At 38.2% G+C, this 22,161-nt stretch overlaps 1 protein-coding gene across 1 annotated transcript; it reads left to right on the forward strand.

Annotated features, from left to right (window-relative positions):
• Positions 1 to 9,940: 9,940 nt before the first annotated feature.
• On the forward strand, positions 9,941 to 13,881 carry LOC148041746 (putative membrane protein At4g09580). Its single transcript, XM_087681996.1, has 4 exons — positions 9,941 to 10,772; positions 12,302 to 12,572; positions 12,955 to 13,125; positions 13,241 to 13,881. Exons 1-4 carry the CDS (start codon positions 10,372 to 10,374, stop codon positions 13,373 to 13,375), a joined length of 978 nt encoding a protein of 325 aa, XP_087538122.1. The 5' UTR covers positions 9,941 to 10,371; the 3' UTR covers positions 13,376 to 13,881.
• The last annotated feature ends 8,280 nt before the right edge of the window (positions 13,882 to 22,161 follow it).

Genomic DNA, 22,161 nt, shown 5'->3' on the forward strand with positions numbered 1-22,161 from the left:
TCCACAACAATGCAACTCTAGGTTGATTGACCAAGATCCTCATTGCAAAAAAAAAAAAAAAAAGTTGGTGACCTAGAGGCTCCCCATGAACAAATCCTTAAGTTTGAGTGCACCACCATAAAGGATAAGCATAGTAGCAACCACTGCATGTTATCAAAAAGTCTTCAATTGAGGTTGTACAGAGAACCCATTCAGGGAAGCTTAGACCTGACATACAAGGCTACTACTACTCTACAACATGAACTTTTATGTTAATTGAAGAGGCTATTGAAGCCACACATTGTTTTGAAGAGAAAAAATCTTGATTGTGCACAATCATATCCTTATCCACTATAAAATAGAATTTGGTTTTGAAAGAAGAAAACTTGGTTGAGCACAAGTTCTCCGCTACTGCACATAGCAAATCCTTAAGAAGAGTTGATTGCTTTTCATAAATAAAGAACTAGCCACACACTAAGGGAAGATTAAGAATGAATAATGAACTTTGTCACATCAAAACCCAACCAAGGCCAAACAAACAAACTCTTAAGAATCAAAACCTCCAATGAACTCATATTATATCGGGATCTTGGAGGAATACACATGCTAGTCCCAACCATATGATAAGAGCTATTTGTCATAAGAATCACCTTGATCCCAAAGTTAATTGGCCAAGCCATCGTGCTTTTCAACCTAGAAGGAACAACTATCAAATAGAGAACCATGGCTATAACTAGATCTTTGGGGGAGGCCTCAAATGATTTCCAAGCAACCGTAGACTACAAGTGGCAAGCTCCTCGTAAGATTTGTTATGAGATGTAGTGCACAGACTACTCTTTCACTACATAGATATATTCTAAGTTGGGACTCACATAGCTCAGACCATGTTGATTGGAATGAGCAACACCCTAGGAGCAAGAGATCAAGCAAAGATTCCTCTTGTGGCTTAGTGACTAAATAAATCTAGAGCCAAGAATGACTTATATAGTTTTGTCAAATAATTTGAATGGGTCTACAAAGTAAATAACCTCGTCGATGACATCAAGTGGGCTCAAGCTTTTAGATTATGCTTAGAAAAGAAGGGTAGAATTTGGTTTATAGGGATCCACACCATAGACAAATCCTTCTACACGCATATCAAAGGCCTCATTCATAAAATGATTTGCTAAACCTAAATATAGAGACAATCAAATTATTTGGCTTATGAATATAGAGACAATTTCATTATTTGCCTTATGAATATAGGACAAATAGAAGAGGAGAGTATGTACAACTATGTCTCTAAGATTAGAAGCTTGTTTTAAAAATCCCAAGCCCATTGCCAAGGCCATCACAAAAGCTTTCATCAAGGGGATCCACAATAAAAATATTTACAAAGCCATGGAGGAAAAGTTGGGTCTAAACCAAACTAGCATAAATAATGTGCTAGATGAGGCTAGAGTTATTATCTCCATAGGGAGAGGAGCAGGGATAAGAAGAGCATAGGAACAAAACAAGATTCTCAACAAATTTAGTGTATTGAAAATGATAGACTAGAGGATAAGAGAATAAGACAACACTATGCACAGTGTGGGGAAAGGGAGATAGAGAGAGTATGAAAAGTAGAGTGAATTGCAGTCGTTGATTTCATTGCTTGCAACTATATATATACACTGTACATTAAATGCGGTAGATAATCTCCTATTTTAAATATCTGAGATATTTACAATGAGAATCATTATGGGATCCTTTTGTCCACATGTGGTATATCCTTATCTCTTCACAACAAATATCTTATCCTACAATACTTTATCCTAATATCCCACCTCAAAAGGATTCCATGACAAAAATATAAAGTAAAATTGAATACAATTGAATGGAAAAAAAAAAAACACCACCAATGAAGAATTGATTTTACATCTATCCACAAATTCATATCATGTTCCCCTCCCCAGAGCATACAAAGGATTTGCATTGCAATTTTGTGCCTTAGGTGATGAACTGATTTGGTAAGGAAGCTAGAGAATATAATCAAGTGTAATATGAGAGTTTTCCACTAACTCTTGAACAAAATGATATTTCAATGGAGCTTAAGACTTAATTTGGTCCTATAACTACAAAAATGCATGCTTTGTTGTTGATAAAGATGGGAATTGGCTTAGGGTGGTAGCCAAAACTAATGTCGTCTAGGAGTTTCTTAATGTAGATTATCTATTGTGCTACCATACTACATGCCCCATATTCTACTTTAGTAGTAGAAAAAGCTATTGATTTGTTATTGCTTGGTACTCCAAGAGACGGACCCACCTGTTAGAGTGACAAAAAATCATGTAAGAGACCTCCTAGTATCAAGATCTCCACCCCAATCTACATCTGAATAATCCTTTAAGATAAACTCATTGTGTGATTTGGTAAAGCATAGTCCCACATGATATGTGGCCTTAAGATATCTCAAGTCTCTTTTGAGTTGCTTCCAATGCTCATATGTTGGTTGATACATAGCCTTTGAAAGAACATGTCTTGCATAATAGAGTCATATACAAGTGATTAAATACCTTAAATGTCCAAGTGCTTCCATGTAGGGTGTAGTTTCCATTTCTTTGGCTTGCTCGGTGGAGAAAGAATGAGATGTAGAGGAATTGAGCTGGTGATTTTGAGCAAGAGGGTTGGGTTTACCATTGGATAACAACTAGTCATGGAGTAGCAAGAGAGAATATTATGAATATATGTATGTTGAAGATCTATTTCAATGCCAAGATAGTAATGCGTATGACTATAATCAATAATTGCAATTTGTGAGAATATTATGGATTTACCTTTTGACATTGCATTAGATGAGCTAGCTAGGATAGAAATATTATCAACATAAAGTCCTAGGATAAGTTTCTAGACATTATCAAGTGGGAGATTGTGAAGAATCTCCAAGAGCCATGGTGAGTGGAGGTCCATAAGAATATGAAGGAAAAGAGCTGGGACTTGTTCTTGGACAACCTTCTATTTGTCCAATCGGTAACCCATTAGAAGCAAATAGATAGAGATAATGTTGTGTTTCCTTGCATGAGGACATGAATGTTATGATATGTTTTTGGCCTTTGAAAACCATGGCATACTAAATGAGCATGAATTCGAGTATACCACTGCTTAGGTGCTTGTTTTAAACCATATAGAGCTTTATAGAGAAGATGAACATGGTTAGGATATTTCATATCTACAAAGTGAGCATGTTGGGACATGTAAATGTCTTCTTCTAAATAACCATGGAGAAATGCATTCTTAACATCTACATGATGCAAAAGTAATTGGAATTGAGGAGCCATGAAAACTAGTATCCATAAAGATGTCATGGATAACATTGGAGAGAAGGTACTTCCATAAGATAGGTCTTCCATCTCTTCAAAACCTTGACCTAATAGGAAGGATTTGTACTTGTCAATTGTATCATCTGGTTTGAGCTTCTTGTGATGGAGAGCCCATTTGCAACTAATTGTTAATGATCGAGGAGGAAGAGGGACCAATGTCCAAGTGTGATTTTGAAGGAGAGCCTTGTATTCTTTAGTTATGGCAACTTGTTAATAATGAGCTTCAGTACTTCAAAGTGCTTAAGTGATGTAAGGACATATTGGTGGCTCAGAAATGTTATCATGGAGTGGATCTCTTAGTTGGCCAACTGCAATATTAGCTGGGACTAAAAAATCATCCAAGTTCTTGAAGCATGGAGCAGGTAATGACAACATTTCATCTTCATCAAAGTCAAATAAATTGAAAATAGTAATGGGTTTGGAAGAGAAAATGGGTGAAGGAGGATGGATGCTAGTAACAATGAGGGAAGTAGGGGGTGGCATGCTATTTGTGAAAGGCATTGGAGCTAGGCATGCGGATATTTGAAGAACTCTTGTAAAGGAGGAAGTCTCTTTACTTCTCAAATTACTTATTGTTCCTGAACTGAGTACTTCAAGAGATAAAGATGATAAATGGGGGTTCCCAGGAGCCGAAGGCAAAGAAAGATAACCTCTCTAGAGCTAGACATAGTGAAGATGGATAACCAAAGGGTGTGTTGAGTATATATTGTCCTATTTGGCCTATTAATATAGGCACCTTCTATGGGTTACTATTGAATTGGAATGGAGAGATGCAAGAGTATTCAACTTTTGAGTTTCCATGACAATTTTTAAGGGAGTGGAACTGAGTAGAGAAGGAGCTTAACATTGAGTAGAAGCAACAATTGTGGAGGGAAATAAAAATGTGGTCTATTCACGTTGTTGTCCTAGCACCATTAATGGTGTTTGGCTAGGCTAGTTTAAGCTCCCTGTAAGCTTAGGATAATGATGATGATGTCTTGCCTTAGGTTGAGAAGAGTGAGGAGGATTGTCAAGAGAATAAAAAAGGAGGAGAAGGTGCTAAAATCTACTTGCCATGGCCATGTTGATTTGCAGGTCATGAGCTATTTTGTCCCTTACTAAACCTTTGAAGAGGAGGCATTAAGGCTTCTTGGACATATTAAGAGGTTTGTCAATGGTGATAAGAGTATTGGGAGGTGCATCTTTCACTTCCTCTCTTTTTCATTGAGTGGAAGGGTGTCATTTGCAATCCACTTATAGCACAAATCTAATTATTCATTTGTAGATTTATCATGTTAAAAACCCATATTGAATATGGTACAGTTGACGCCTCTAAATAATTGATTTGGTATTTATAATAAGAGATTGCTAGGTTGAAGCTAGTTTGTTTGATCACATAGAATAATGAGAGAATAAGTACTCAATAACATAGCTTTCAAATACATTTGCACATGTATTAAATCATGCTATTTTGAGAAAATTCAAAAGAAATTTGGTATAATTTTCACCATTTCAAAGTTCAAACGAAGATAATTCACTATGAAAGAGTCACCAAATGCAACATTAGCCAAAATTTTGGTCGTGAGTAAGATCACATACTATGGATATGATGACATCAACTAACTTCCAACTATTGGAAGAGTAGTCAAATTAAGCATTTGCAAAAGAAAGCTTTAATACTTGTTGCCTTGGCACACCTAATAATCTAGCAATGTACATGTAGGTCAAGCGATTAAAGAGAAGAATGCATAGGAAGCCATTGCCAAGTCCAAATTAACAAAGCTAACAATTAATGGAGAGTGAAGGAGGAATAGGTCATTGTTCTAGTGACGAAAATGCTTTGAAAATGTCATCTTCTATCTCCATAGAGATATCCTCGAGCAATTATTCTGCATACAATACTAGCTTGTTGTTAATGCCTAAGATAATCAGTTGTCATAAACTTTTGATCTCTAGTTATTTGTTTTTAGGACCAAAAGAGCTAAGGACTTGGTCATTGGATCATCTACCCAATGACTTATAACTATCCTTATTCATTTATGGTAGAAAGAAAATGTGAGATTGTCACTTGCAATCATGTCTTTAAATGCAACTCTACTTTCATATTGCTATATGTAAATCTATTCCAACCATCATTTAAGAAGTCAAGTTTACTATAAATTGAATTTGATTGTTAATAACTATTGTCCCACATACCTTGGCTCTACCTTGCTTATAAAGCAACTAGCTCCTCCTTAGGAATTCTCTTGCAAAGATTAGAAATGGATGCCTATTTGTTCATTGTTTTAAAATATTGTACTCTCATTAAAGCTTATTCTTAGACACTACTCTTGGAAACACGAAATTAGGAAAGAGTGATACTTACCTTTCAAAATGTAAGATGTGAAGCACTACCCAAAAGGTCCTTGCAATATTTACAGATATATTAAAATTCAAGTCTTGAACCCAAGAGGTATAGAAGGCTTTTGCAATTCAAGTTGGTAGCATATGTAGGATCTAGGGTGCACAATTTTCCTTACATGCTTTAAATGGCTGTTATGTGAGAGAGAGAATATGAACATGGAGATGTAGACCTAACATCTATGAAAATTAAATTATAATCAACATCATTACAATACATCAATTGTGTTTTCAACTTGTAGAAAGCCATACTTATATGATAGAAGTACGCATTAGCAATGCCTTAGAACATCTTACTACTATATTATTTTCGTTGTAGGTTTGGAAAGCCCCGAACCTCCAGAGGGCATCTCGAACCTACCCCCTTTTCCAAACCTCCCTTTTTCAATCAAAACCCCCTCCCCTCACCTCTTTCTCATATGTAATCTCTCATTTTCCCTTCCCTCTCCTTTTTTTAAATTAAAAGTCCCCCTCCCCCCCTTTTTTAAATTAAAACCCCCTCGCCTCTCTCTCACTTATAATCTCTCTCTTTCTTTTGCCCCTTTCCTTTTTACTTAAATTCCTCCCTCGTCTCCCTTTTCTGTCTCTCTCATGTGTAGGGCATGGGTTCTCTCTTTCTCTCTCTCTCTTAGTTAGATTAAAATTTTTAATTTTAACATTTTTAATTAAAAAAAGTATTTTTTAAAATTTAAAGTTTTTCAAACATAGTTTTCCACACACTTTGAGAGAGAGAGAGAGAGAGAGAGAGAGAGAGAGAGAGAGAGAGAGAGAGAGAGAAGAAAAAGAAGAATAATGATAAAAAGAAGAAGCCTGAGAGAGGAGAGGGGAAAAGAGAAAAGAGAATAGTCTTTTTTTAAGTAAACATTTTTCTTCTCCCCCTCCCCCTCCTCTCTCTCATGTGTAAGGCCTAGGTTTTCTCTCTCTCACTCTCACAACTAGATTAAACTTTCTTTTCAATTAACTATTTTTAAAAGTTTTTTAAAATGTAAAATTTTTAAACATAGTTTTTCACACACTTTGAGAGGGAGATAGAAATATAAGAAGAAGAAGAAGGAGATGAATAAAAACAGAAGAAAAAGAAAGAGAAAAAGACGTAGAGAGGGTGGAAAGAGAAAATAGAAGAGTCTTTTTAAAATTAAACCTTTTCTATATATTTTTGACTTGGAGAGAGAGACAAAGAGGAAATATATAATTTGAAAGAGAGAAAATAGGGGAAGAGAAAGGGAAAGACAGAAAAGAGAAAAATAGAGAGAGAAGAAAGAATATATAGAGAGAAAAGAGAGCGAGAGAAAAAAACTTGAAAGAGAAAGAGAGAGGAAGAGAAAAATAAGGGGAGAGTGAGAGAGAGAAACCAAAAAAAATATATGAAGAGCAAAAAAGAAAGAAGAGGAGAGGGAGGAGAGAGAGAGGGGGAATAGAGAGAGAGAATTATAGAGAGAGGAAATATAAAATTTAAGAGAGAGAGGAAAAGAAAAAAGAAAAAAGAAGAAAGAAAAAGAGAAAGAGAGATGGGAAAAAAGAGAAAAGAGAAAATTTATTTTTAAATTTAAACATTTTTCTAGAGAGAGAGAGAAGATAAAATTTAAAAGAGAAGAAAAAAATTAGGAGAAAGGGGAGGAGAAGAAGAGAGAGAGAGAGAGAGAGAGAGAGAGAGAGAGAGCATAATATAAACATAAAGAGAGAGAATTATATCTAGGGAAAATATAAAATTTACATACTTTAAGAGAGACTAAGGGGGATGGGGAAAAAAAGTGAAATAAGAAGAATAAGAGAGAGAGAGAGAGAGAGAGAGAGAGAGAGAGAGAGCATGTAGAGAGAATTATAGAGAGAGGAAAGATAAAATTTAAAAAGAGAGAGAATAAAAATAGAGGAGAAAAGCGTAGAGAGAAGAAAGGGGGAGAGAGAGAGAGAGAGAAGAAAAAATTAAAAACGAGAATGAAGAGAGAGAAAAGAAGAAGAAGAAAAAAAGAAAAAAAGAAGAGAGGGAGAGAGAAGGAAAAGAGAGAAGAGAGGGAGGAGAATAAAAGGGGAGAGAGAGAGAGAGAGAGAAAACAAAAGTGAGGAGAGAAAATAAGGAGAGAGAAAACCAGGAGAGGAGAAAAAATAAAGTAAAATAGAAGAAAGAGAGAGAGAAAGTAAAGAAAAAATTAAAAACGGAGAGGGAAAAGAGGAGAGAGAAAGATGAGAAATGGATTGTTGAGTGAACTTCGCTTACCGCTTCGGGGCAGCGAAGCAGCCTAGCGTTCCATAAGTGCGAAACACTAATGTGTTATTAATCATTCTGTCTTAATGGCAAAGAGCATTGAAATGAAAGAAAGAATGTTTTTTTGTTATGCAATTAAAAATGGACTCATTGAACTTTGGAGTGAAGCTATTAATATGATTAATTGTTTCAATTTGGTATCATTAGAGCCTAGCTCATAGATAGGTTTGAAAAGAAGATTTTTGAGTTTCTTGAATGGGATTTAGGTAAAGGGGCCTAGAGTGTCATCTAACAATTCTCCTTATAGCTTTTTTTTTCAAGTAAATTCCATAAATATTTTTTAATAGTCAAAAAGGTCCATAAAAGAGTGATACTAAGGGGCCAATAAAGTGACACTCAAGGATGCATTGCTTTAAAGTCTTATTAATTCCAAAATATAAAAAGATTTAATGGCTCAATTGTTTGATGCACATTAAGCTCATTTGTTATTTTTTTAAAATTATATAATAATACTTAGTAGCTTAAAAAGTATATATTTTTTGTAAAATTATCACTTAATTGGGGTGGGGTGAGTTTCCTTTTTGGAGGGCATCACTTTATTGGCTCCTTTACCCTCTATATAATTCACAAAGAGAGAGAGAGAGAGAGAGAGAGAGAGAGAGAGAGAGAGAGAGAGAGTTGGTTGAAATTGGTCCAAAACCTTTTTGACCACACTTTAAAATCTGTGTGTGACCTTGATAGTGAGGTAATGGATTTGTTCCTAACCTTATTAAGAACCACAATGTGAACAGGTGCTCAAACTTGCAAGTCTTCATGGTGTCTTGGACTACAAGTGATTTTTGTGCCTTGAACCTTTTTGAGCCATGGGTAAAGGGATGGTCTAGAGAGGTTCACCACAAGGTTTTTGCAAGTGCAAAATCTTGCTAATTTTGATGTTGTTTTCACATTTGCCATTGTGGGTTTTATCAGTGTGAAAATAATAATTTATCTATTGCAAATTAGTTTGCATGTGGAAGTAAAGTCTTTATGGACTCGCAAATATTTCGATCCATTATGTTGGTGGAGACAAGTCCTATGTAATTGAGAGTGGTGCTACTTTTATCTATCCCGAGGGATGTTGCAAAAAGTTTTACTTTTAGATACAAATAAAAGGGGATGCAAAATTTCAACTAACGTACCCATGTTACCCAAATTACTGTCTTGTGATCCCGCAAACAAATTTTACAAAACATAATGGAAAAGAGAGTGTATTTTACTACTATATTATTTTTGTTACAGGTTCAGAAAGCCCCGAACTTCTAGAGGGCTTCTCGAATGTACCCCTTTTCCGAACCTCCCTTTTTCAATCAAAACCCCCTCCTCTCCCCTCTTTCTCTAATGTAATCTCTCATTTTCTCTTCCCTCTCCCTTTTGTCATTAAAACCTAGCCCCGGCCCCCTCACCTCCTTTTTTTAAATTAAAACCCCATTCCCACTCTCTCACTTATAACAAAACATACTTGGATGAGAATAGATTTGTGCCTCGGGGACGCAAGACATAGTCCACGTCACGACTCCATTAGCATATATATATATATATATAATTTTATAGAGTATCACTAGTAGATTGTTCGTGACATCACGCATGTCGCATCACTCGTTCCGTTTGCCCACAAGGAAAGGAATGACGATGGGTCCTGGGAGACGGGGGTGTGGGGGGCCACATGGGAGGCCAATTAGTGGCAATCAGGGCACCAGAGGGTGACGTGGCGGGCTAAGATAGGCAACCAGGGGCGCAAGAAGCGCAGGCATGTGTGGGGGGCCCTGGGCAAATTTAAAGGTGCGGACAGAACAAAAAAGGGAGCGTGGATAAGAAAATGTCCAGTGGGAGCACGACAAAGGAATGGGCGAGCGATAGCCATCGGATCGGGATGGCGGCGGACGGTCAAGATCGCGGGGGCCCGCAGAGGCTTCTTTCCTTGGTTTTTTTTTTTTGTTCCGACTTAGGAAAGGAAAGGAAAAGAAAAGATAGAGAGTGGAGAGTCGAGAGAGGGGGGGGGGGGGGCGCCTGAGAAGGGGTCTTTTAAAGCGCAGGATGAGGCGACCTGTTAGCATCAGAAGAGAGAGATAGAAGAAGAGACAGCGGAGTCGGAAGAAGAAGACGATCTAACAGAAGCCTGCTACCTAAGCGCTCTGTTCTGCAGGGCTTATTTTAGGTGGATATGGTCTGCCATGCATACAGAGAGAAAGATAGAGAGGGAGAGACGGGGTTGACTCATTTCTACCTATCTGATGTACACTAAAGTTTCTGAGAGAAGAGAAGAGGTCGCAGAGTGGGGCAGAAGGTACTAAGTGAACAAATGACACTGAGTTAGGGTTTTCTTAGAGGAAGGGAGAGATCAGAGAAAGGGCATACGAACATATTCGCCCGAGACACAGAGAGAGAGAGAGAGAGAGAGAGAGAGAGAGAGTATTTACCCCTGGATTCCCCACCATGAAACCTCAAATGGCCCCCTTCGTCTCATATGTCTACTCATACCTCAGCTTGCCTGTCCTCAGGGCTGCCCTTTCACCATCTAGCATCAAAAGGGCTAAAGATGAGCGCGCTTCAACACGTTCAGCGTTGTCCTCTTCAGTTTCATCATTATCATCGTCGTCAGTGTCGTTTTCATTGCTGCCATCGGCATCAGCATCATCGTCAGTTCTGCGGCCACCAGTACCATCTTCCAGGCCTATCAGGACGCCATTCCCTTTGTCTCAGTCACAGGTCGCCACCCTTACCAGCGTATTCACGCTCTTCTCCTTTGTTTTGTTCAGTATCTACATCACCATGCCCAGATTGGACAGAAATGTAATGAAGATTCCAAAGAATTTGGATGACCTCCGGTTTATGAAGTAAGGGCCCTTGCTTACAGAATTGTTGTTTGAAATTGATGTATGAAGGAAGGATGCTTGCTTCCAGAAAAATTCTTCAGATGTTTGTGCAATCCATTATTCAAGTAATTCAAGCTTGTGCATATTACTTAATTCTTGTTTCATATGGTCGTGCATGACACATCCTGGAAGTTACACATGTTCTAGGCTGATGCGGTTGTGTTGAGTGATTTCTCGGTGCAGTAATTCTAACTGATGGTGTGAGGGTACAGTGCTTGGTGCTGACATTTTCTTTGAGGTTATCATTGAGTTAGAGTAAAACATATAAATGAACCCACCTCTGCTTGGTATTATATCCCTGATCAAGTGTTACTTGCAAGCTTTGCATAATCCAGGTTAACACAGTCATGGTGAGTGATTACTTGATCCAGTAATCCTAAGTCACAGTATATCATCTCACAGCGTGGTATTGTCATGTCCTGATTTTGGACAGTGATTAGGTTAGGTGAGGGTTTGTGTTTCCAGGATAATGCCTAGACCTACTTGCCACTGAGATGTTTTTTTTTTTGAGGGTGTAAACCACAGAAGTGCTATTACGTGAGCTATGCTTGGTTTCATCTTGCAACAAGGAGTATTGTGCCTTGGCAGGCAGGGTATTGTAGCCATGAGAAGGTATTGAAAGGAGAGAGCTATTTGATTTGAGAAAAATGGTTGCAATAGTGAGGTTTCAGAAATTCTTACTAGGAGTAAAATAGAAAAGACATCCGATGACTGGTTCTTGGCGAAGCAAGTCAACAATGTCTTAAATAAATGACCTCAAGACCAAACCTTCAAAATTCAGGCATACTGTGCAGATAGGAAACCTTCTCCTTGAGATCATTCTCCTATCCTCTCATGGATAGTAGCTTAAAGCGGTTTGCTGGTCTAAAGTCTGGTTTGTCTGTCCTGCACCCCTTCAAAATTCCGTTGGTATACTAAATAAAAGAGGCCAGATCACTAATTTGAAATTGGACACTTCTTAGGGGAGAGGTTAGAGGACTGATGTAGTTGTACCTTGTGCTAGCAGCTGATGTTGTGACAGAAAGCGATTCAAAAGGGTTTATTTTATAGTGACACTAGTCACTCTGTACCTGCTGAATGGACTGGGATAACATTGGGATAACTTCATTTGAACGGATTCTTGCTCTTTGTTTGGTAGGAAAAATAGATTCATGTACTGAAGGCTAGAATGAATGACACCTTCAGATGTATTGTTTTAAAGTGGGGCTTGGGCTTATAGGCTAAATGTTAAAGTTACTGTGCCGCCTTTATAGAGAAAGCTTTTACAGTTTTCTGTCAGTTGATTTGCTAGTGTTTTATACAGGAAAATTTGGATTCATAGATATGTATTTGTGTTTTCATGACTCATCAAAATTTGGATGAAAGAGCCAATCTCATACATATGTGATATTGTTTTCATACAGATGCAGTTCTTGAGGTCTTGTGCTAGGTGTTGAGTTCTTGAGCTCTTTTTACGTGCTTCTTTCTCATGTGATGGTTTGCTTCTGCAGGGAACACATTTCAGTGTACACAAAAGATTACACAATGCAAGTCCTTGTGGGATATGTTTCGACCTACATATTCATGCAAACCTTCATGATTCCTGGGACTATCTTTTTTTCCCTCTTGGCTGGGGGGTTGTTTGGGTTATACAAAGGTGTACTTTTAGTGATCTTTTCAGCGACTGCTGGGGCTTCATCATGCTATTTTTTGTCCAAGTTGTTTGGTGCACCAATTGCAATTTGGTTATGGCCGAATCAAATAAGATTTTTTCGGTCAGAGGTAACAGTTTCTTCTTTATCTTGAGTGGCTGTGTGGGTATTGGCCGTGCATCACTTTCCAAAAATGCTTGTTGTCCTATTTTGAGAAAATAAATAACTGTTGACTAGTTGGAGAACTTGGATCAAGTAGGCCCTGTAAGTTGTACTTGTTTCACTGTAGGGAAATTTATTCATGTTGACTATGTGAGCCCATCAGCATGTGCTAACCTTGGGTGTGGTGCACAGTTTGATGTGTAGTTTCATGTAATAGAATAGGAGATTCATAAGCTTAACAGAAGATGTTCAGTTGTGTTGCAAAAGAGTCCTTGAAGTGAGTCATGTTTTGTGATAGTAGAAATGTTAGTAAAGTAACTAAATTAAGCATAGCTGGTTCTTTCATGCAGGTGGCTAAACGTAAAGGAAAGCTCCTAAATTACTTGCTCTTCTTGCGAGTTACGCCTACCTTGCCAAACACCCTGATCAATTTTGCCTCTCCTATTGTCGATGTACCATACCATATCTTCTTCCTTGCAACCATCATTGGCCTCATTCCAGCATCAGTGTTGTCTGTCCGTGTGAGTACAATAATTAAATTCGATGGTGTGTTGTAGGGTTTTCATAACTTTGTATGGTCAATGCCTGTAGATCTCATTGGTGATTTGGTTTTGATGATGTGGCTTCATCTTGCAGGCTGGGCTCACACTTGGGCAGTTAGAGTCAGTGGGTGATCTATATGATGGGAAGACTGTTTCACTGCTGTTCATGATAGGCCTTCTTTTCATTCTTCCAACTATTGTGACCAAGAAGGTGAGCAGGCCTATGTAAGTTGGTAGATCTCTTCTCTGTACAGAATTCAGCTTTGATGGTGTACACTGGTGTACGTTCATCGGCTTGCATAGAGTCTCTTTAAAGACTGGTGGTGGACGCCGGTGGTACAACCTCTTCTCAATTTGTTTGCAGCCAAAAAACAACTCATCTGCATGCACAAACGTGATGCTTGTGGCAATCCTCATGCTCACCTGTGATTGACCTCCTTTCCATGGTGTGGAATCTATTTGAAGAACTATTATTGGGAGCATTTCAAACCAAAAAATTCCCTTCAATTGTACATTCTCTTACTCAAAAGTGGTTTTTAAGAATGGGCTTGAATTGCGGAGTTTTGGGCTTTAGCATAGAGAGTTTTTCAAAGATCTTTAATTTTTTGCTCACGCAAGAAGACTTGAGAAATATGTTGATGTATGCTTGCCTTTTGAGCAAGTTTGCTTCATATCTTGTCTTGTAAGAAATATGTTGATGTATGCTTGCCTTTTGAGCAAGTTTGCTTCATATCTTGTCTTGTAATTCGCCACAAGAGTGGATGCAAGTCACTTAAGCAGCATAGGTTTATTAACATGATCGCGTGATATCAAAATTAGGTGAGACTTCACCAATATTGCTAGACAGCATAATAAAATGTTTGGAAACAATGTTTTAAGTGGAATTCTTTGTTTAGAGAACCAGATTTTCAATTGCATTCAACCCTCTTTGGAGTTACTGAAAAAGTCAATTTCTTTAGAAAAGTTTTCAAGATTTTTTACTAAAATGGTCTCAAAGGTGGACATAGAAATGCACACTCTATAGCTTGATCCAACCCCTTCTATCTTTGACCCTCTCTATCTTTTTTCAACAACTATCTAATGGTGGTCATATTTCCTTGTAATTGCTTTTCCTTGTTTTCACTAGAGAGAATCAATTATGTAGAGGGTCTAAATTTGCAAAAGACTTGCTTTTTTTGTACTACATTATGTGAAAGTGGTTTAAATATAAATGTCATCACAAATTAAATAGATAGCCAAAAAGGCATCATGGAAGGAGTTACATTTAGTGCTCTCTATACGTGCAATCCTCTTGGTCCATGTTTAAGGGGGTTTAATATCTACATCATTACATAGGATAGCCCTTTCAAAAGGTTTCAATCTGTTTTAAAAGTGTGTAAGTTTTAGCATTTAAATCCAAAAAGGTGTAGACTTTGGCTATTAAATAGCTTTTGATACATTGTATTGTGTTTTTAGTTCACAATGGTCACATTAAGGAATACATTTATCTTGTGACGTGATCTTTAGATAACATGGTTTTGTTTTCTCTTGATTCTTGCAATATCCTTGCCTTTCTTTGTTAAGCTTTTGACCTTTCATTATCATGACATTTCAATTCTCGTTGTTATAACCTTTGAGCTTTCTTAATCTTTGCTCTTTTATCATCGTATTCATTTATCATGATCCTTGTACTTCTCTTTCAATCCTCATATTATAACCTTGGAGCTTTCTTAATCTTTACTCTTTTATCATTGCATTCATTTACATGATCCTTGTTATTCTTCTCTTTCAAATTTGAAAATAAGAAAGCACATGGTTTGCTAACTTTATTTTGGTTAGATGCTTGGATCATGCTTAATTCACACAATGTTCTTAGTTTTAAGTGAGATCTTATTTAACCAAAACTTATAACAAGCATAAAATAGTTTTATATTAAAAAATGTAGAATGTTAGATTAGATGAATGAGAAACATATTACCACAATAAACCTTGCAAATTAAGGATTTTTATATGTTCTTGAACACATGTGGAGGAGTTATACAAACACAGTCCAAAATGTACACAAAGGGACTATTACATTTTCTTCTTGGCTTAGTTTTTGAATTCTACCTTATTGTTATTCTTATAAATTTACCTTAATGCTTTTTTTTCTTTTTTCTTTGCTTTCCTTGCAACTTCTATCATCATAAAAGAGTAATCCTAATTTTTCTCTTATTGTGACTTATAAATAAAGCATGAGTTATTTGTTATAGGCATGTGTAAACACGCTTATAATGTAGTAAGCTTAACTTCAAAGAATATATTTTTGCTCAATCTAAGTCACTTAGGGATGAGCTTAACTACAATGAACTTGAGGGAGGAGAGTTATCTCAAATCTAACAAGATCATGCAAGTGATGCATAAATGTACAAATGCATCATTTGCATATACTTACTAAGCAATAAAACAATTGACTTATTTACCATTTGAGGTTAGGGAAAGAGGGAACATTAATCTTTCTTCATGGTTGTTTGATAATATATGGCCAATTGTTCCTTCTTAATCAATTTGAGAGTAGGAAAGGAGGGATACTTAACCTACATATACTCGTCGCATAAACTTTTCATGATCATGCCATCTTGGTGATTGTAATTGTTTATTCTAGCAAATTTAGCCCACTTTCCAAGACATTAATCCTATGTGCAAGTCTAACCTTGATATCTTGAGTTTTGGTTACAAGCACCCATTTGATTAAACATGTGAAATTGTGCACACTATTTTCTAACCTATTGTGTGGGTCCAATAGAACATATGAGCTCTTATAAGTGGCTATCTTCAATACATTTTCTAGATATCTATCAAATTATAAACAAAAATAATAAGTGATTGATTATGCAACTTTATTAAAAAGAATACAAGTTCTATTTCTCTTGTATTGTTATAACCCATTGGCTTTCATTTGATTGCCCTTAGTTGAAAAGCTTCTTTATATGATCAAATGATGTCTAAGTAATCCTTTATGAAAGCATATGAACTTTGGTGTCACAAGGCTACATCTTGTGGTTGGATCTTTGTGAAAGTTCCTGCAAAAAGGCTCTTATGGCCAAGATTCGTTTAGATTCAAAGATTTGTTTTGTTTTATTCAACTTTGGGAATCGTCAGTGATGGTTTCCTTTGGTTCAACCCATTACACACACACACACACACACACACACACACTCTCTCTCTCTCTCTCTCTCTCTCTCTCTCTCTCTCTCAACAATGGAGGCAAGATAATAGAATAGAAGTAGAGAATAGAAAGCTTCAATAGTTGCACACACTTAGAGAGCTTATGAAGTATGGATGCACCAAAATGGTAAATATAACTGACATTCCATCCTTATATAGACTAATATTAGGGTTAGGGTTAGGTCACTTCTCTAGGGTGACACCTCGTTTTCGTTTTGGGATTTCCACCCTTTTTGTGTTTTAGGGTTATTACCTTTAGCCATAGAATACAAAATTGATGAGCTTCTAGAGTGACTATATGGGGACAAAGTTTTCTCAAAGATAGACTAGAGGTTACCCAAATCAAGCAACATATTCTAAGATCAGCTTTAATACTAGATATAGACATTATGAGTTCCTAGTCTTGCCATTTAGATTGACCAACACCATAGTAATGTTTACCTAATTTATTCAAGATATCTTTTAGCCATATCTAGATGACTTTGTGCTAGTATTCTTCGATGATGTACCGATATCTTCCAAATTCCAAAAAGATCATGATATCAAACTAAAATTTGTACTTTTGAACCTTTACCAAAACCAATTGTATGCCAAGAAGAGGTGTATATTTTGTGCATATAGAAATAAATATTTAGGGTGTATTATCTCTATGGAAGGAATATCAATTGACACTCCAAAGATCAAGGATATCCTAAGTTGACCAATTCTCAAGACAATTAAGAAAATTTGAGGATTTTTAGGGCTATTGAGATGGTAGAAAGTCTTCATCAAGGATTATTCCCTTATGGTAGTACCCTTGACTAATCTCTTACAGAAAAACACTCAAATTATATGGATAGTCAAGCACTAGAAGAGCTTTGAGAAACTTAGTGAATATGTGACCATGTGACCACAGTACTAATATTGAAATTGTAATATCCCCATCCTTGAAGTTCAAAAGCATACCAACTAAGGCCAAAGGGAAGATAATAGAAACCCTAAACTTTCATATATGGGATGTATATGTTAAACTAAAACACTATTTTAACTAATCTGTTTGTTATCCTTTTGAATATAGAGCTCAAGTGAAAGTACAAAAGTGGAAGCAAGAGCAAAGCAATAGCTATGGCAAATGGAGAGAGAGAGAGAGAGAGAGAGAGAGAGAGAGAGAGAGAGAGTGTGTGTGTGTGTATGTGTGTGTATGAGCGTGTGTATGTGGAAACTCCAACAGTCACAATGTGTGATTGGCCTTCCCTTATTCAAATGCCACTGAAAGAATAAAAAATGAAGCGATAGTAATGGGCGCTTGCCACATGCAGTGTACATGTGTGTGTGTATTGTTAGTGTAATGAATATATGAGTCGTTAGATAGAGGTGCCTTTATCCTTAATAACCTTCCACTTAAAGGCAAATGTGCCACTAGTGAGTAGAGAACAAGAAAATGGTGAGAAAGTACAAATAAAGTACAATGGGATGAGGAAAATATGACATCTCATCCTCTGCCCATCATCTTCCTAAGGAAGGTAAAATGTTCCACTGAGAGACTTTTAATGAGCGTATCTACAAGATTCTTATCAATCGAGATCTTAACAAGTTCAACAGACTTGTCCTCTATCACCTCCTTGATGAAGCCAATTGAATGGCACTCATAGAATCCAAATGCAATGTAGGGACCAAATTAGTAATACCAAGGTCTACAACTAGACGACCTAACTAGATAGCCTCCTTGCAAGCCTCAATGGTTGCAACATACTCTCCTGTGTAGTAGATGCCCCTAGGCATTTTCGTACCCTAGACATTCAAAAAATAGCAACTCTAACAAAGGTGAAGACATAGCCAGAGGTAGACTTCCTATTATCCATATATCCTACATAATCAAAGTCAATGTACTCTATGGCTCTTGTACTCTAGCCACCATAGCATATGCATATATCTGTAGTGCCCTTAAGGTATCTCATGATACCCTTCATAGCATCCCAATGCTGCCTACTACTAAGTAGAGCCATACAACATACCTCTTGGGAGGGGTATCCATGACCTAAGAGGGATTATTGAGAGTGATTTTGAGAGATTGTAGTGAGGATATGATGTATTATTGATGGAGTGAGAGAGAGAGAGTCAGAGTTAGCCAATTTCACTCAAACAGAGTGATTGTATATGAGAGATTGAGAGAGAAGACTATGAAGATATTGAAGATGAATACTATGTGATGTATTTCCATTCAAAGATGGTGTATTCCTTTGCTTTCTTTGTTCTATTGATGGATTTTGTGAAGATATTGAAGAATATGTTTGATTCTATCAAATCCGTGGGAGATCTACATGATGCTGCATGAAGATTTGTTGTGCCTGGTGTTCTTTTCTTCATTGTGATCATATGAAACATAATAAACAAGCTTGTTGATGTTACAAGATAGATTTTCTTGCAAGAAAATTCATTTTTCTTTGGTGTTCCTCTCGGGGCTCCATGTTTTTGGTGCGCAGCCGGGGAAACTTGCCATCAACAAGCACAAGAAGAGGCTAAAAATGAAGGAAATGGCATTGCCAAGAAGAGAAGAATTCAATGGATGTTTGTAAAGTTCCTTCTTCCATTGAAGAGTTGGAATTCCTCATAATCAAAGCCACTTTCCACAAGAATTTCATCCCACAATGGCGGAAACACATCACCATCATGATGCATGCTCTATGTGGTGGACAGTTTCCTCTTCCTATTGAAGCAGCAGAAACTTGCATCTTGGTGGCAAACTGTTTGGGAACAAACTGAAGAGTAGAAACAGAAAGAATGCCCATCCATGGGAGATTTGGCATTCATTGAGAAGTTTCCAGACATCATCAAGTGGGAGATTGTGAAGAAGCTTCAGGAGTCTTGGGCTGTAGAGGTTCACAGAGACAAGAAGGAAAAGAGTTGGAATTTGTTCGTGGATGCTCAACAGCAAGATACATGGGATGCTTGGTGCACTGATAATATTATGTTTGTTCAATTAGCAACCCACTGGAAGTTGGTAGTCAGAGTGTTTTTCACAACATACACTGTTGAAACCATCAGAAGTTGGCATTACTATGATGATGGCACCACCACAATGCTCAGACGTATGCATTTTGACACCTTCAGAACCGAATACCTTCCTCTGTGCAGTGGCATGAAAGCAGAATTCAGGGATGTTGAAAAGCAAGAAGTAGAGGAAATGTTGGCAAGAGAGTCCTCCAGAGACTGAAGCCTTCTGTTAACCCTCTGTGGAGCACTAACAACATAGTGGAGCCAACCCCCTGATGAATGACGCAATAAAGAGGCAAGCGTTAGAACGAGTCCAGAGATACGTGAGAAGAGAGAAAGCAAAAATCAAGGGTGAGAACGAGCTCGCAGCAGAAGCCGCCTTTGACGCCCTTGCGGAACTCTTTACAGAAGTCCCAATGGCACATCAAGCCCTTCCTCCTCCTGCTGGAGGTCCACTTCCAAGCCAGATCCGTCCTGGAAATATTGATGACAGGCCAGCGAATGTAGTCCCATTGCCAGTTTTTAAGGGAGAGTACAATGAAGACCCCGATCTTCATGTAGCAGAGTTTATGGTAGCATGTGTGGCTAACAATGCCAGAACCCCTGAGCATTGGTTAGCAATATTCATCGCCACTTTCAAGGGCACGGCGTTTCAGTGGTATGAGAGATAAGCAGCAGGAACTTTTGGCACATGGGACGACCGGAAGTTGGCCTTCCTCACTAAATTCAGGCGTGAAGGTTTTGAAGAGCGGATGCGAGAGGAATTTATGAACCTAAGTCAGTCCTCTGGAGAAAGAGTGGAAGCTTATGTCTCACGAATGGAATCCATCCTGAAGAGATGGACTAACCATAATCTAGATGATGGCATTCAGAAGGGGGTGTTTCTCAGACGATTACAACCAGAAGTCCGTAAGTTTGTGGAGCTGCAAAGACCAGCCACCCTGCAAGCTGCAACAGAAGGTGCAAGACTGTACGATGAAGTGGAAGCTAGATTAGAGATGAATACAGGAAGAGGAGTCCTACCTCCTCTAATGCCATGAATGATGTATCCACCAAATGCAGCTCCAGGGACTGTCCCCTACCCTTACCAAAAGATGCCCCCAGTATCACAATACAGTGCACCAAATCCACAGTGGTCACAATCCATGCCTCAAATGATGGTTCAACCACAACAACAATGGTCCCAACCAATTTCCTCCATGCCAAATTAGCAGCAACAGTGGAATCCTAGCAACTGGAGCCAACAGCCAACAGTTCAAACAGGAGCTCTGAATCAGAACTAGAACAGAGACCCCTTTGTACCAGCCCAACCTATTTATGCAGTGATTACAGAGACTCCTCAAAACCCTCCTACCAGTACCTCCGGAGGAGAAAGCTTGAAGGACTACTTATCTAACTTAGTTGCAAACATAAAAAAGGAGTTGATGGATGTGATTACAGAGTAGCTACAGATGCTGAAAGTGAATACCGCTAGCATATCCAACGTTGTAGGAGCAGGAAGAGATGTGATGCGGTCAAATACTTGGTGTGGTAAGTGTCATCAAGTAGGCCATTTAGCCACTGAATGTACACGAAAACCAACCATTCCTGGAGCTTTCTGTTCCTATTGTTTGCGGAAGAACCATACAGAGGACATTTGCTCTCTGAAGGAGATGCATGATAGGAGAAGGAAGGAAGAAGACGCAAGATTCAACTTGCTGGAGTCCAAAATGACAACACAAGATATTGGACCCAAGCCTAGAGAGTTTGGTCCTAATTTCAGACCCAGAAGATTTCCCTCTCAAAGTTACAGAGGAAGACAGTCTGGCGGTGGTTAGAGATCAGAAGTGGAGTGTTACAGATGCGGAGAAAAGGGACACATCTCACCAAATTGTCCAAATCCTAGAAGGTCAGTGGATTACAAGCCCTTATGTAGTCGATGCAAAGGAGAAGGCCACACTGCAAAAGACTGTCCAAGCCCAGCCCCAGTGAAAAACAGTGCTACTGATAGTCCGGCCAAGGCCCAAGAGCCTACCTCCAATTTAGTGGAATTGGAAGTTGCTGCCATCACGCGTGCAAAGCAGAAGGAACCACCTATCCAGAAAGAAAATAACCCTCCTACCAAAACAGTGAAGTTCAATCTTCCACCAGAAGAACAGAACATAACAGAGCCTAACAGAACAGAACAGAGCACTATAGTGCCACAGAGAGTTACAGAGATAGGACCAGAGGTCCAGGATACAGAAGAGGAGGAAGTGCCACAAATGAAAGAAGAAGTTCCTGTAATTCCTCTGTTGGAAGAAAGAGGGAAAATGAAAATGGGTGTTGCCCCATTTCCTAACCGGTTAGAGAAGCAAGTGGATCCTATTAAGGAATACGATCTGGTTAGAGATCTAGATACCTTTAAACCAAACCTCGCATTCTGACAATTATTGATGTTGTCTCCCAGTTGCCGAAAAAGGTTCAAAAGTATACTGACAAGAAGACGTGGTTTAAGGATTGCTTCCTCAACAGCAACAAAGTCCAACAAGGCTCCAGAGCCTGTAAAAGAAGTGGATGTGGCTAACGCCTTCCTAGATCCGGGTACTCCAGAGACTAGCGTGTGGATAGAAGGCTGTTTTATTGCAAATGCACTGATTGATGGTGGTTCATCAGTGAACATTATGACGGATGTGACAATGAAGGATCTAGGCCTACAAGGTGTGCAACCCACCCAATGGCTCATCAGACTGGCGGATCAGAGTAGAATCAAGCCTTTGGGCATTCTCCCATATGTGAAGACTACAGTGGCTGGAAAAGATTATTGGCTAACCTATCTGGTGGTGAAGCCAAACTCTTATGGTACATCTTATCCTCTGTTACTGGGCAGACCATGGC

The sequence above is a fragment of the Lygodium microphyllum genome, chromosome 1, assembly GCF_053477565.2.
Source record: "Lygodium microphyllum isolate KBCC chromosome 1, Lygodium_microphyllum_v1.1.10, whole genome shotgun sequence".
NCBI lineage: Eukaryota > Viridiplantae > Streptophyta > Polypodiopsida > Schizaeales > Lygodiaceae > Lygodium > Lygodium microphyllum.